The 16,748-nt window shown below is 43.7% G+C and overlaps 1 protein-coding gene across 6 annotated transcripts in view; it reads right to left on the reverse strand.

Moving 5' to 3' along the window:
• Positions 1–16,748, reverse strand: part of DYNC1I1 (dynein cytoplasmic 1 intermediate chain 1) — a 246,181-nt gene that overhangs the window by 51,059 nt on the left and 178,374 nt on the right. For all 6 annotated transcript variants that reach the window (XM_056857472.1, XM_056857470.1, XM_056857471.1 and 3 more), the window contains 4 exons: positions 9,834–9,980; positions 6,443–6,556; positions 4,039–4,172; positions 737–881 (listed from right to left, as the gene is read on the reverse strand). In XM_056857472.1, coding sequence (XP_056713450.1) covers positions 737–881; positions 4,039–4,172; positions 6,443–6,556; positions 9,834–9,980 — 540 coding nt within the window. The remainder of the gene's footprint in view (positions 1–736; positions 882–4,038; positions 4,173–6,442; positions 6,557–9,833; positions 9,981–16,748) is intronic.

Raw genomic sequence — 16,748 nt, forward strand, 5'->3', positions numbered from 1 at the left:
CTTCTGGCTTCTGTTTGTTATAATCAGCCTTTTGCTTGACCTTCTGAGGCGTATTCATGTATGACCACTGAGCGTAACACTTCCGGTACCTGAGGAAGTTGGCTCTGGTTCATGAAAGCATATGTCCCAATAGATGTGTCAGCCTTCCAAGCGCCTCACGGTACATGTACTATTCTCAAAACACTTTATCTTTCTTTAAATGAAACTGCCTTATCACAATAGCCTTTTCTTTTTTAAGTCCTAGATGGGGCAATGCTAGGGTTGCCAGTTCTGGGCTGGAAAATACCTGGAGATTTTGGCGGTGGAGCTGGGAAGGGTAGGGTTTGGGAAGGGGCTTCAATGGAGTATAATGCCATAGAGTCTATGTTTCAAAGCAGCCATTTTCTCCAGGTGAACTGATTTCTGTCACCTGGAGATCAGTTGTAATCACAGGAGTTCTCCAGCCACCACTTGGAGGCTGGCAACCTTAAGCAGCGCACCCACCCTTGCTACAAGCCTGGTTGAAACAAAGTTCATTTGCTGCATATATGGGCCCTGAGGACCAATGCTCATGAGAATCCATTCACAGACATGCATATCCAGTACTGCACAAATGGCCATTGAGTTTGGAAGTGAACCTCAGGTAGGGTTGCCAACGGTGTGGTTAACCACAGTGATCAATATTATACTGTGCCAAAGTAGTCTTGTGAGGGGAGAGAGGTGAAAGGCCCAATAAGCTTTCTCACTCCCAGCTTACCTTTGTAGTCCATAACTTGACAGTCCAGTCAAATGATGATGTGACAAACAGATGGGAGAAGTCAACTGGGCCGACAGCCATGTGGCAATTGATTCCTGTGACAGGACCTTGGTGGCCCTCAAAGATTTCGCCGATGCCCGCTTTACTGCAGAAAGGCAGACACACACATTCAGGAAGTAGCCAACATCGCAAGATATCCTTGATCCTAAGGTGCCATTGCTAAGGTGCCATTGCCTTAGGATTCCCCAGGTTTGGTTCCATGGGGCATCTGACCATCACTGCCAAGACAGACCTTCAGCTTCTGCAGACAGGCTGCAGGCCAAGGGTCTTGTGGGCCTCCCCTAGCGAGCTTTGGGATAGCTGCTACTACAGGTGTTCCTCTCTAAATGTTTGAAGGGGAAATCTGTTGGGATGGGAGGAAAAATTGAACTGAGAGGATATACATCGCCCTCTGAGGCTGAAGTGAAGCAAGCAGCAGGCTACTGGTTTCCCTTCAATGTTACAGCTGAGGGCTCACATCTGCACAGGCCTTGGCCCCTGTCAATTTTGGGATGCTTTTTGTGTGTGAGAGAGGTAGACTTTTTTAAAAAATTAGTACATTCCTGAATGCCTCAGGAGACAATGTGTGTGTGTGGGGCGAGGGGGGGGGGAGACCTCTTCCAACTGTTCCATCCTCCTGCTTTGTCATTCAGTGTGTCTGTATGCTGACTACTTTCTTAACAGAGGTGGCAATAACAGAGCTATCTGAAACTTTTCAAACAGCAAAGGTAATCAGTACTGGCAATACAATGATAACAAACTGAGGGATCTGAATTATTGCATATAACGAATATAATAAATTATGCTATGGAAACATGTTGAAGTCATAGCATTAATTCAAAACAGGCATATTGAAAAGTTAAGAATTTAAGGGGTGGTTTTGCAAGAAGCAACCGCATTGAAATGGTTAAAACAATCATTTCAATAAACATGAGGAACTGATCTTCTTCTGAATGACATCTGAGGGCTATACATGCAGAGAGAGAGAGAGAGAGAGAGAGAGAGAGAGAGAGAGAGAGAGAGAGAGAGAGAGAGAGAGAGAGGGAGAGAGAGAGAGAGAGAGCTTCTCATGTTCAGCCCTTTACTTTCAGTGGTTCAGACCAAGATGTTACATTTAGCACACAGCTACCACTGAAAATGGCAGTCCCGTGCCCGTCTTCTCCTTCCTTGTAATTTTTAACCACACATATACTTCCATTGAAATTGTCACACTGCATGTGTCTCCTCCTCCACCAACAGCAGTCACTTATGTGGAACAGGAGGGAACACAGAATGGAAACATACAATACGTAGGCACTAGTTGAGTATTCCTGAACATAACAGTAGAAGGAGAATTCAACACCAGAAAGCCATTTTCAGCAGTCAAGCACAAATTTCACTTCTGCTTTGTTCAACAAACTCTTCGTCTTCTCCATTCTTAAATGCATATGGATGTTTAAAAGACCATGGTTTCCCTAAACGTGAAGACCAGGGTAGCATAATACAGTGATTAGATTCAAAGTTCTTGGGTAGGATTTAATTTTTAGTATTTACTTAGGAGAATTTGTTTATACATTATGTTTATCCTGCAGTTTGTGTTTGGTATATACCATGTTTATTGGTGGTTGCTACATGAAGTTGGTTGTATATTGATCTTATTCCTTATGCTTATTCCCTGTAGCTGTTTTAGTGCTGGCCGTGGACCGTAATATAATCTGATGATGATGATAATACAGTGATTAAAGTATCAGACTAGAATTGGCAATACCCTGATGCATATACCTGCTCAGCCATAAGTTCGTTAGATTTCCTTTGGCTAACCATTGTCTCTCAACCTAACCTACCTCACATGGTTGTTGTGAGGATAAAATAGAGGCTGTATGCCACCCTGAGTTCCTTAAAGAAGGGGCAGGATAGAAATGTGAGGGATAAGTAATTATTTGGAAGTAGGTTCCATGGTTTAATTTTACTCTTGCTTCCACAGTATGCGTAGCATCCCTACAATAACTTTTTAACACTGAAAAGCCACAAACCTTCACATCTCCTGGAATGCTGAAGTGAATGAATTCGAACAAGGGCCTTTTAGCTTTCTACAGTGCTGTGAAAGAGACACTGCATTCCTAAGAAGAGTTGCTCCAGTCTAAGCCCATTGAAATGAATGGGCTTAGACTGGAGTAACTCTCCTTAGGAATGCACTGATAGACCCTATTCAGATTACCCTTCTAAACAGGATGTCATCTGTTGTTGGCCCATTTTGGAATAAAGCGATACAAAGATGGGTGTTCATACAGCTCATTTCAATGTGTCTATACGCCATCTCTAAAGTGCTCTGGCTAGTTCAAACACCCCCACGATTGTTTTCCCCGCCTTTTTTGCCAGTGTGTTCTTTTCCGGCCTTTTTTTTTAAAAAAAAGTTCTGATATTTGTATTAGTAGCACTATAACAGGAGCCTCGTGGCGCAGAGTGGTAAGCTGCAATACTGCAGTCCAAGCTCTGCTCATGACCTGAGTTCGATCCCGACAGAAGTCGGTTTCAGGTAACCGGCTCAAGGTTGACTCAGCCTTCCATCCTTCCGAGGTTGGTAAAATGAGTACCCAGCTTGCTGGGGGTAAAGGGAAGATGACTGGGAAAGGCACTGGCAAACCACCCCGCAAACCAAGTCTGCCTAGTAAACGTCGGGATGTGATGTCACCCCATGGGTCAGGAATGACCCGGTGCTTGCACAGGGGACCTTTACCTTTTTTTTAGTACTATAACACAAATCTCCAAAAAAAAATTTAAGCCAGAAAAGAATACACTGGCAAAAAAGGCAAGAAAACAATCGCTGTCCTTCCCAAAGCGCTCCAGGTAGTTCAAACAGCACACTGGAGTGATTCAGAGGCACAAGGAAGAACTGAAAATGGTTGAAAGCCGTTTTCATAAAAACTGATTCAGCCTCGCTTTGTGAATGGGAAACAAGCGGCTTTGTCTGAACAGGTAAAAAAAAATCCGTTAGCAGCCAGGAGCCAAACCGGTTGTGTCTGAACTGACACAAAAAATCCATTAGCAACCTGCTTCTCAAATGGAGTTTAAAGGCAGTTTGAATGGGCTCTTAGAATACACTCATAAGCAACCACAAGGTTATATCAACTAAAATGCACAAAGTTGTGAGAAGCTTTCAAGTTCTGCAGATTTTTTTTCTGCTATGGACCAATGCGGTTAACTGCACTCTCTGTCAAATTCGAGCACACAGCTATCTATGCAAGAGATGCCAGGGACACAATGTGTTTATAAAAAGAGATCACCTTCCGTGACGACACGCTGTGTAGACCGTGCCCTCTTCGCTGCCAACCACAAAGTTATTGACATCTCCAGTTGGGAAAGCCATTCCAGTAACCGCTACCGGCTTGGATTTGTTGAACATCAGCTCCATGCTCTCCTAGCAAAACATGTCAAGTTTTTCAATCTACTGTTTTCAGAACGTATGACAGACGGTCCTTTAACTTGCCACAAACAGTTCCTGGTAGGTGACTGCTCTGGAGAACTGCTGGTGATCAGGAGCAAGTGGCTGTAGGCTTACTATTTCCTCACTTCCATGCTACTGCTAGCCAGGCTCAGGGTGGGGAGCCCCCGCGGGGTGGGGGAATCGCCTCAGCTTGCTCCTGGTTCCTGGGCTGTTTTGTCAGTCTGCCCCTGAGTACAGCAAAAGAGCTGTTTCCTTAAGGGTGCTGAAGACAAGACTACTTCCAACAGCACTTTGGCGGAGGGGATACACATCGTTTATTTATATAAAGCATTTTTTCTTAAGCCTTTCCCCTCATGGATTTAATTCAACGTTTAATTTGGAATATAGCCAGTAGCATCTTAACTGCACTGGCTCCCAGTTTGTTTCCAAACTCTTTTTAAGGGGCTGGTTTTGACCTTGAAACCCTTATGTCACCCTTTTTCCAAACTGGGGTCCATACGGATCCTCCAAGATTCCTTCATAAGGACAAAGTGTGAGTGAGCCCTTCTCACATTCATATGGCAAACATGAAAACAGAGAGCCCTCTCGTTTCCTAGAAATAGGAGTCTGGACCCTTTAACTCAGTGGAAGGAGACTGCTGGATCACATTCATTTGGAGACGGCACTCACAGGGGTTCATTTGATGTTATTCTGGGTTGATTTTATAGTGAAAGTGTGTGTGTGTGTGTGTGTGTGTGTGTGTGTTAACTTGCTATGAACTGTCTTGAGGACCTTTGAGTGGAATGGTAGTCTAAAAAATGTGTGAAATCAATCTATCAATAAAAATTAATCTTCCCTTAACTTCACAAGCCCTTGGGCAAAGGTTTATCCTTTTTATATTCTCAGAGTAAGCCTATAGTTTATTTTAACCACAGCAGCCACAACACCTAATTAATTAGTACTTGCAAATCTATTGGTGGCAGTGACTTCTTGGAAAAGACATTCCTCCTCCTTTCATATACACAGGAAAGAATGTGTCTTTGAAGACGGTTGCTGTTGTACCATATGCATGCCATATCTGAACACATGAAGCTGCCTTACAGAGAGTCAGACCATTCACATGCACATTTACAGCACAATCCTAAAAACAGTTACATGTTTCTAAGCCCATTCACCACCGAGGGCTTAGAGGGGTCTAATTCTGTTTAGGATCACACTGCTAGTCAATCTAACAATTTAGCATAGTTAAATTGTGGAAGTCCCTGCCCCAGGATGTGGTGATGGCTACCAACCGGGAGGGCTTTAAGAGGGGAGTAGACATATTCATGGAGGAGAGGGCTATCCATGACTACTAGTCAAAATGGATACTAGTCATGATGCATACATTCTCTCTAGTACAGTATCAGAGGGGCATGCCTATTATATTAGGTGCTGTGGAACACAGGCAGGATAATGCTGCTGCAGTCGTCTTGCTTGAGGGCTCCCTAGAGGCACCTGGTTGGCCACTGTGTGAACAGACTGCTGGACTTGATGGGCCTTGGTCTGATCCAGCATGGCTTTTTTTGTTAATAAACTATTTCTTTTTTCAAGAAAGTGAGAATCCTACTAACAATGAAAATGGGAAGAAAAAAGCAACGTTAGGTGAAAAAGATGTTTGTCAAACTTTTAACAGGATCAGTTTGCGTAGCTTAGGGCACTTTCACACATGCCAAATAATGCACTTTCAATCCACTTTCAATGCACTTTAACGATTCTTTGCAAGTGGATTTTGCCATTCCACATAGTAAAATCTAGCTGAAAAGTGCATTTAAAGTGGATTGGAAGTGCATTATTTGGCATGTGTGAAAGTGCCCTTAGTCTAGTCGCTGGATGTTGATCAGAAGCTACACTTTCATTGACAGCTCACACTACTGTCCTACCATCTAGTCTATATTTGTTAAGCAGTGCCGGAGAGTAAGTGTGATTTATACCACGGACGATTTCTATGATTACCTGTGCTTAAAACTGGATTATTTCATTTTCGCTTGGAACTGATCTGCGTATTAACGCATTACGATAATTACATGATTTGTGGCAGAGGAAATAGGTTTTGGCTCTTAGAGGAGCCAACTGCTGGAAGCAAGCTGCACTTCTTTCAAGTGCATCCACAGGGTGTTTAGTCCATATAGGATGTGAGGTTTTGGCTTTCAGAGACGATGTTCCATTAAGTAGGCATCAGCTTTAACCCCAACCCTTTCTTCTTGTGTAGGTAAAAACAAAACCACCTGTGGCGTTGAGAGCATATCCAGGCTCCAGGAACACATTTTGCCATCTGTGGAAACGGTAATGAGGTTGTGAGCATTCTGTGTTCCAACGACATTGACGCAGTATACAGGGTGCTGGAAAATACACAAAAGGCCGCAAATCAGATGGTGCCTACTCACATTTTCAAAAACAGGTTAATTTCTTAAATGGCACGAATGTTATTTGAAAGAGAGATTTGGTTGTCACGCAATGCCCAGAACTCCTCCTTGTGCCAGAGAGGAATGGCACGTCCTTTATATCACCAAATGCTCGCGTGTGCATTATGACATTCAAAAATGTTTTTCCAAAGGTTCATTTCATTTTTTTGTTACGGCCATTGGCCAGCACAAAACAACAGAGCAGTGCAAGTTTTCAAAGGTTCGTTTTACACGATTGCAAACTGACCAGGATGATTGGGGCTGTGAAAATCTTGCATTAAGTGGATAGAATTTTACCCACAGGGATATGTTCTCATGCTGTTGATGGTTTTTGATACTTTAAAATACCAGCAGAAAGAGGCAAACCTTTGAATGGGGCAAAAATATGTAGACTTTACTGAAGAAAATAGTTGTCACTTAAAAAAAAAAAAAAAAGCCCATTCCAGCACTGACACAGTTTGGCCTCTGTGCAACATATTTTCAAAAACATTCCAGTGGGGGAAAAATACCAACACATCCATCAAGTTTCCTTAATCATGGGCCAAATTTCTGCTCTCCTTTTCAGTGAAGTTAATCTGAAGTAACGATACCCATCTATTGAGTTAGGCTAGATTTCTGATGGACTAACCGTTAATTTCGGCAAGCATGTTTTCTGATTGAATTGGCAGGGGAGATTTTTAGCCTTCTTGGAACAGGGATGGTAGTAAAAGGTGGGGTGGGGAGAATAACAACTGCCCTGGGCAAAGGAGCCAGTAGGGGAGGGTTAAGAAGGGGCCATTTAAAGCCAGCCATCTATTGTATCATATTTTCACTTTTAAGCATCTTACCATTATCGCTCACGTCTTTAACAATATGAAATCAGTTGGTCAGTTCAGGGCCAAGCTGGATTTTTACATTCCTTCTCAAATTGGTTTATTTCCCCCTACACATGGTTTTAGGGAAACTGGCTAAATAGGTTTGACCCTTAGGGCTCAGTTAGGCCCTAACTGGGGCTGGTAGACTTTTGTGGGTTTGATGTTTGATATTAAGTTAGGCTGAGGCATCTCAGCATGAGCTGAGGCACCCAAAACAGCCTCTCATTTAGGGTTGCCAGCTCCAGGTTGGGAAATACCTGGAGATTTTGGGGGTAGAGCAAGAAAAGGGCAGGGTTTGGAGACGGGAGGGACTTCAATGCCATAGAGTCCAATTGCCAAAGCGACCATATTCTCCAGAGGAACTGATCTCTGTCACCTGGAGATTAGCTGTAATAGCGGGAGATCTCCAGCCACCACCTGGAGGTTAGCAACCCTACTCTCATGACTGAATAGTCTCGAGGGTGGAGGTAAAGCAATCGGTACCTGGCATCATCACTTGAATTCTATGGGGTGGGGTAACGGTAAGGTGGCCAGGTCCCTCTTCACCACCAGTGGAAGGTTTTTGGGGTGGAGGAACTTCAATGCCATAGAGTACAATTTCCAAAGTGGCCATTTTCTCCAGGTGAACTGATCTCTATCGGCTGGAGATCAGTCATAATAGCAGGAGACCTCCAGCTAGTACCTAGAGGTTGGAAAACCATATACAGCACACAGGCTCTTATAACGATTCTCATTATTTTTACTACACAATATAACAGAATAACACAATCATGTTTATTGTAGTAAAATTAATGAGAATCGTTATAAGAGCCTATGTGCTATATATGGTTTTCCAGCATTACATGGGTATTTGAGCATAGGTTTGTATATTGTTTTGAGTACCTAGAGGATGGCAAGCCTAATTCTGATGCTATAGATTTTAAGCACTTCCAATGCTATTACTTCTTTGTTTAGACACCAGTCAATACTGGTATATGAAATGAACCAAGTCATCCCATCTCTAGGTTTACGGGGCATGTGGTCCCATCGCTTTTGTGCTTAAACAGCCAGGAAATCTACAGTGCTTTACTAAGAACACTTTCCAGGGGGTAAGCCCCATTGAGCAGGATTCTAAGTAGACCCGCTTAGGATTACACTTAAGCTAGGAACTGTAAGGACTAAAGCAAGCCAAATTCAAATAGGTGGAACACCATTCTGTTGCATGGGGGGCAACTCGCTGTTCTTCTCGCAGCCCTTTTCCTACGCAGTGCCTGGCTTTAATCAGAGCTGTCAGCTGTCAATTTCGCAAGCAATCAGCCTCACTCCAGAACTGAAAAAGATGTTTCAAACGCAGAGTGGGAGGCAGGGGAGGAAAAGGAAAAAAGTAAAATCTGCCAACTGTACTTTGCAGAGATTCTCCCTGGGCTCCTTCCTTTCCCAGGAGAAGATGCCATCTTGCTTTTATTTATTTTGGAAATGAAATCATCATGCCAGAGGTTTTTCCCCCCCTTAATTAAAATTTCCTGTTATCCCAAATGCAGATGTGTGGTGGGTGTGAAAGGAAATTAGTGAGTAATGTGTGGTGGGACTCTCTTTCCTTGTGAATCCTGGCACCAGTATGGAGGATAAGCTCAGGAAATTTGGTAGCTGGTGGTTGGTAGTAGATTTTGTAGCTGGGGCTGGGAAGGGGATTGATGTCTATTTTCACATGCACTGCAAAGTAAAACTTTAAAGCGAACAGAGTTGCTGGTTAATGTTTCAACAGGTTTACGCATCTTGTGACATTCACAAGGCGGAAAGAACACATTTTCACATAGTTCTGATGAAACACATGTTTGGAGGAATTGACCAGAAGCACAGTCAGGAATGCCACTAGACATTCACAAATCAGCAAGCAAACATTTGCTAAAGAAGTAAACTTGTGTTGACGGCAACACTGAAAACTGGCCATGAGGACTGAGCCCACTCCTTCAAGCCTTCTCCAAAAAAGTACACATGAACACATGAAGCTGCCTTATACTGACTCAGACCTTTGGTCCATCAAAGTCAGTATTGTCTACTCAGACTGGCAGTGGCTCTCCAGGGTCTCAGGAAGAGGTCTTTCATATCACCGACTCGCCTACTCCCTTTAACTGGAGATGCTGGGGATTAAACCTGGGACCTTCTGCATGCCAAGCAGATGCTCTACCACTGAGCCACAGCCTAGCCTGCAAAGTAACAAGGGGAGGAGTCATTCATGTATCAGAAGCAATACAAAAAGATGCTTGGATACAACCCAACCTGCTCTTTTTCTGTGTTTAACCATATATACCACATAACTTCTGTTGTTTGATAGGTTTAGCTTCTCTAAAAAAAGGGGGCTGATCAAATAAAACCTTTACCGTATGAGCAGCAGCAGAAAGGGGTGTGCGCTGAACTGGCGTCCTCCTGTGACTGCGATTATCCCACAGCACAATTTGACCGGAATAGGTGCCTCCGACAACCAAGTTTGGATGAAAGCGAGCGAAACAGACGGACATCACAGAGGACTGAAACAAAACACAGCAGACAACAACAGAAGGTTTTAGTGCCATTGTTAAGTCACCATCTTTGGCTGCCTGTTTACCAAGGCAGGGCTTGTTTGTACCACAGTTTCACTTGAATGCTCAGAGATTAGCTTAAAAGTATGGATTGACTAAGGTTCCCAGCCAGAAGTTAACAGCTGGGGGGAAACTTTCTCTACCTTGTAAGGAGAATCAAAGTGGCTTACAATCTCCTTCCCTTCCTCTCCCCTTCCCTTCCTCTCCTCAGGCTCTGCCCCCAAAATCTCCAGGTATTTCCCAACCAGGAGCTGGCAACCCTAATTATTCAACAGAGACATCCTCCCCTCCAATATGAAGTGGTAAAAGGACCCGCTGCAATCCCACCTCATTCCGCCACAGGTACAGGTTTCTTTCACACATGAAAGCCACCACTTGATGCTGCAGACACCACATGCATGGGTATGTCATCCCCAAAGACCCGTGCAATTCTTAGCAGAATTCTTAGCAGAATTGCACTCCCTGAAGGCCACTGAAGCCAATGGGCAAAGAAGGTGGGAACTCTGCTTAGGATTATGCTGTTAATGACAAAAAGACTGATGCATCTATCAACAGCTTCTGAATCAATCTTACAAGACTGTGCAAGTCTTCCTGACTTGTCTGCTCCCTTTCTCTCTCTCTCTCTCTCTCTCTCTCTCTCTCTCTCTCTCTCTCTTTTTACCGCACAAAAAGTTTAATGTGCTCTTTGGATGCTATTATGCCCTACTTCGACACCTTACCAACTAAGAAGGGTTATCATTATTCAGTGGTCAAGTGCAACCTCAAAAATGTAGTTTCCCTCATTTTAAAAGAGGAGACCCTTTGTCAAAAGCGTATCTATAGGCATACTCAATCTGACAGTGGCACAGCAGCAAAGAGCACTTAAAATCAGCCGCTGTGCATCTGTCATTCTATTTCGACATGTTGCAACTACCCTCGAGGCCAGATCGGAGGTATTATCTTTTCATATCATCGCTTAAAAGAGTTGCTTTAATCAGACTACCGCAGGATTTAGAACTAATGACAATCCTTGTATGAAATGGCAACAGGGTCAGAATTTTGAACAGACATTATCTGCAGCGTTGGGTGCCATCTCCAGCTGTTAGCTGTACTGCTGTTTTGACCAAAATAGCCCTGCTCATGCCACAATAAAAAAGGTATCCCTTTACTGGAAACCTGCATGGCGATTTCTACAACATACTGATTCAGGGTCTCCTTTCCTAGAGCAATGGGAGGTTCAGGGGAGCCTTTACGGTGTCTTCTTTTGGAGGAAAGGGTACCGATGACTCATGAGATCCAGCAATGGAAATCAGTGTTAACAGCTGATAACAGATTTATATCCCAATCGCAATGCTCATATAGGTCTTGCCTAACTGTATGGTTGCCTCTGCCTTGGGATCCAGGTCTACATTTATTTGGAGTAGTTGGGTACCAGCTCAATTTCATGACCGCTGATGTCCACAACATTCAAATATATAAACACTTCCATAGTTTAATTAGCAGACTAGAACATTCGGTAAGAGATCCGCATGGGTAGAAGTGGGATGAAGGGTAGCTGCAGCTGCTACCTGCCATTGATCAGGGGAAGGGAGAAAGTGGCCAAGCCTCTGCATGCCTGGATCCAGCTCCATCTCTTCTGCTTTCAAGTTCCACTGGTGATGGAAGAGCTGGAAGCAGCAAGGCACCATAAGAACATAAGAAAGGTCATGCTGGATCAGGCCAAAGTCCATCAAGTCCAGCAGTCTGTTCACACAGTGGCCCAACCAGGTGCCTCTAGGAAGCCCACAAACAAGACAACTGCAGCAGCATTATCCTGCCTGTGTTCCACAGCACCCAATATAATAGGCATGCTCCTCTGATCCTGGAGGGAGTAGGTATGCATCATGACTAGTATCCATTTTTACTAGTAGACATGATACCCCTCTCCTCCATGAACATGTCCACTCCCCTCTTAAAGCCTTCCAAGCCACCCCTTCAGCATGCCTGGGCACAGCTCCTGCTGAGAGCCTCCCTCTGTCTTGATGGGATGGTAAAGATGTATGCTGCCTATAAATGTGACAAAAATAGGTTGCATTACGGAAGAAGAAGAAGAAGAAGAGCTGGTTTTTACATGCCGACTTTCTCTACCACTTAAGGAAGAATCAGACCACTTTCCCTTCCCCTCCCTACAACAGACACCCTGTGAGGTAGGTGGGGCTGAGAGAGTTCTGACAGAACTGTGACTGGCCCAAGCTCACCCATCTGGCTTCATGTGTAGGAGTGGGGAAACCAACCCACTTCACCAGATTAGCCTTCGCCGCTCACGCGGAGGAGTGGGGAATCAAACCTGGTTCTCCCGATCAGAGTCCACCACTCCAAACCACCACTCTTAACCACTACACCACGCTGGCTCTCTAGAAGAGGTGCTTCGCTCACTAAGGCAATGAGGTGGGTCCGACCAGCTTTTCAACTGATGAAAAAGGAGGGGGTTCTTTTGACCACCAATAGGACTATACTGGGGATCTTGGGACCTGCATAGGCAAAAGCCATGTGAGATGGGGGCTGTAGAAAGATAAGGAACTGAGCAAGATAGAGCAGAATGGTTGGGTGGATCCAATCAAGGATGTCTGCAATCAAGGTCAAGAAAAGCCAGTGCAGTATAAGGGTCACAATATCAAATCAGACTATTGAACCTCCTATTCTGATATGAAGGTCACTGGGTTAACTTTGGGCCAGTCACTCTCTCAGCCTAATCTATACTCGCATGGCTGGTGCAAGAAGGAAGAGGAGGAAGAGAGAACCATGCACACTGCTGCAAACTCCTTGAAGGAAGGAAGTGATGTAAATGTGATGAATGAAGGCCTTGAAGGGCAAGGAATCCCATCCGTTTAAACCACTCACCTGCCATAAATAGCAATGGTAGCTCTGTGAACAGGCTACTGTATTCTGATTGGGTTATATGCTGCTGAAAAGTCAATATACTTTCTTGTACATTCTTGTAACACCAAGATAACACAGTGCTTATTTTGGGTTCTTGTAGGTTATCCGGGCTGTGTGACAGTGGTCTTGGTATTTTCTTTCCTGATGTTTCTCCAGCAGCTGTGGCAGGCACCTTCAGAGGAGCAACACTGAAGGACAGTGTCTGTGTCCTTCAGTGTTGCTCCTCTGAAGATGCCTGCCACAGCTGCTGGCGAAACGTCAGGAAAGAAAATACCAAGACCACGGTCACACAGCCCAGATAACCTACAAGAACCAATGAACTCTGACCATGAAAGCCTTCGACAGTGCTTATTTTGTTGCTTGCTTGGATTGAAGGCATGTGAATGTTTATGGAGAACCAGTGTGGTATAACGGTTAGAGTGCTGGACTAGGATCTTGGAGACTCAGGTTGAAATCCGCACTTTGCCATGGAAGCTTGCTGAGTGACCTTGGGCCAGTCACATGCTCTTGGCCAAATCTACCTCACAGGGCTGTTGTGAGGATAAAATGGAAGGGTTGAGAACAATGGAATCCCTTTGAGTCCCCATTGGGGGAGAAAGGCAGAGTATAAATGAGGTAAACAGTAAAAAAATAAATATTCCAGATTCCCTGAGATACATGCCTGGCCACTGTTGGAAACAGAACACTGGTCTAAATGAGTTTTTGGTGCAGTCTAGTACAGCTCTTTTTCAGGGAGAGAAAGAGTGTGTGCTGCGCTCATACATCATTGTGAGCAGTACTTACAGACCTGAACTATTTGATTCTGTGCCTGGTAAAGCTGTTTTTTATTTTGGGAAATTAATGCAGGCCAGATTTGGATTAGTGATGGCACATCCCCTTAACCACAGATGGACTTGCTCACAACAGATAGTCATTTGCATTATCTTGGTTGGGACGCCTGACCTCAGTACCCACATCTGACATACACATGGTGAGTGAGAATTGGTTGCCTATGCTGGTGTTTGTGTATTGGGGTGGCTTTCTGCCAGTTGTGGCTCGAACCCTTCTGGAGAAGGGTGCTAGATAAAAATTACTCTAATATGAGATTTAGATTTGCATTTGATGAAATCTCTCCTTCAAAATGTCGCTCTCTGAGGCATTTTGTGGGCCACAAAATAATATTTCATTTGTTGGTATTGGAAATTGGATGGGTCCAAAAATATATCTAGCTATCAACCCAGCAAACATTTAAATATAAAGAAACTCAGTGCAGTACTGTTCATGATTCAGGCTAGGATGGCATCAAGTTTGTAAAGGTGCCTGCCATTCTGTGAAAAAAATGTGAGTGACCTGGGGAGTGACCTTGGTTTTTTGTGGAGTTGTTTCAGATATTCATTTAACTCACTGGAAACTTGTCTAATAGAAACACTCTCCAAAAAGTCAGTTTTCAGAACAAGGTCTCTGGAGAAGAGGAAGAGGAAGAAGAGGAGGAGGAAGAGGAAGAAGAAGAGGAGGAGGAGGAGGAGGAGGAGGAGGAGGAAGAAGAAGAAGAAGAAGAAGAAGAAGAAGAAGAAGAAGAAGAAGAAGAAGAATCTAATTCACATGGTATGTAGTATACAAGATGGGTCTGGGGTCCCCACATTGCATCCATATAATAATCATATGCGAATTGCAGGTTCTGCACAATTGCCCATGTGTAACGCCCAATTCAGATTATGACTCCATGTGGTGAAGGACCTCCACCCCTCCCCCCATTTTCCTGACCTGAAACAGTCTGGGAAGGGGCATTATTTGGCCTGTTCGGGAAACCCACAAATGTATATGTGGGTTTCCTCAACAGTCCAAATGGCATACCCCTGGTACTGTTGCAGGTTGAAGGAATGGTGGGGGTGGGAAGGTGTACCACAGCCATGATGCAAACTGGGCACTGAGCACACCTGAACTGAGGCGAACCTGGAACTCATATGTGACTGTTACACAGGGTGAGGACTCTAAAACCAACTGGTGTACTTTGTAAAATAGTGACTGAACAGGTTTTCTTACTGGGACAGTAAACGGAACAGAATATTATTCTGTGGTAGTGGGAGGGAAATGATGGGTAGTGGGGGGGAAATCTGTGGTTCTGCTTCAGCTTATTCAGTGGGCATGAGAGAGAGGATTAGACAATTAGTCTTTACAGAAATGATTCTCCCTCTGACCATCAGAGAGAGAGAGAGATGTAGTGTACAGACCTTCGTTCTGACAAAGCATGGCATAAAATTGTATTTCTTGTTTGCTCACCCTAAAGGATGTATTCAAGATACTGTGGAATGAAACAAAAGAGGACAATTCCATTCACACTTCCTTAGGAATAAATCCCATTTAACACAGGGGGACTCCCTTCAGAATAAACATACATGGGACCATACTGTAAGAAAATTTGAAAGGTTCCCAAAGATAGTTTCAAGTGGCTCCAGACCAGAATTCTACATTCTATCTTTACACAAGAGGATTACATCTTTGCAAGGATGCTTGTTCAAAAGCATTTTTTTTTCTACATGTGGACATAGCTTAGCTATATAGATTTACCTTATGAGAGCTGTGGAAGGATATTGGGAAAATTTGAGGGGGTCAAAATTATTTGTGGTATCAGAGACAATCCAACTCTTACTAAAAATAAAAACAGTCGGTAGACTTGGTGTAGATTTTTTTTTAAAAAAACAAACACTTCAAAACAAATGTCAAAATCCTATTTAATTAAAAAAAAGGAAGTTTATACTTCCATATGGCATGTGTTGACATTTATTCCTTTGATTTACAAGAGTATGGACTTGAGGGAGCAGATTGCTTTATTCAAGAGAAATAATACTGGGAAGGGGGACGACTCGACAGGAAAGAGTGTAGGCTGCCTTAACTTCAGTGCTTGTTAAAACATGAAGGATTAATGGTAAAAAGGGAGGGAAGAATTGTGAATGTCTCCAGTTGAGGATCTTCAAAAATGTTTGGGGTTTCTAAGAATGTCTCAGGCAACCACATGAAAAGAGATTCAGCCACACGACTCTCTAAATCCAAAACTGGTACCGCTGTACTTATACCATCAAACCAACTGACTTGAAATAGAGCCACAAATTGAATTTATTTTTGATTGAAAAAGTACTAAGTTCTTGAAAGGGAGGCAAGTGGTGTGTCAGGAAACCCAGAGACTTCAGGGCAAGTTTGTAATGCAGGTATGCAGCAGCTGCTCTTGTTCACAGCCATTGTCTCTGTGCTCTGCGGACTGCTGGATCCCAATGGCTGCATTTTCTAAAAGGCAGCTATTGACTTCTCTTACAGTCGGTCAAAAATGGAAGATCTGCATCCGCAAGTAAGCAGAGGGCAAAGCAAGTTCAAAAGGAACAACTACTCACGTTTGCATCCGTGAACCCACCATAAAAGAAAATGTATCAAAGTTACAGATACTTGGCTACTGTTTGTTTTAAAATTTAACCTGTTTAGCAATAAAGAAGGCATTCAAAATGTTTCATGTACATTTTTGTCCCCCAGATCCTCCTGATAATAACCCAGAAAAGTACTTTGGTATGATTCGCACAGTGTAAATGGAGGAGGGGGTTGAGACTGAAGAAGAAATGTTGGTTTTTATATGCTGACTTTCACTACCACTTAAGGAAGAATCAAACCCGCTTACAATCCCTTCCCCTCCCCACAACAGACACCCTGTGAGGTAGGTGGGGCTGAGAGAGCTCTAAAAGAACTGTGACTAGCCCAAGGTCACTTAGCTGGCTTCATATGAAGGAGTGGGGAAACCAACCCAGTCCACCAGATTAGTGTCTGCCGCTCATATGCAGGAGTGGGGAATCAAAC

The sequence above is a fragment of the Euleptes europaea genome, chromosome 11 (genome assembly GCF_029931775.1).
Source record: "Euleptes europaea isolate rEulEur1 chromosome 11, rEulEur1.hap1, whole genome shotgun sequence".
Lineage (NCBI taxonomy): Eukaryota > Metazoa > Chordata > Lepidosauria > Squamata > Sphaerodactylidae > Euleptes > Euleptes europaea.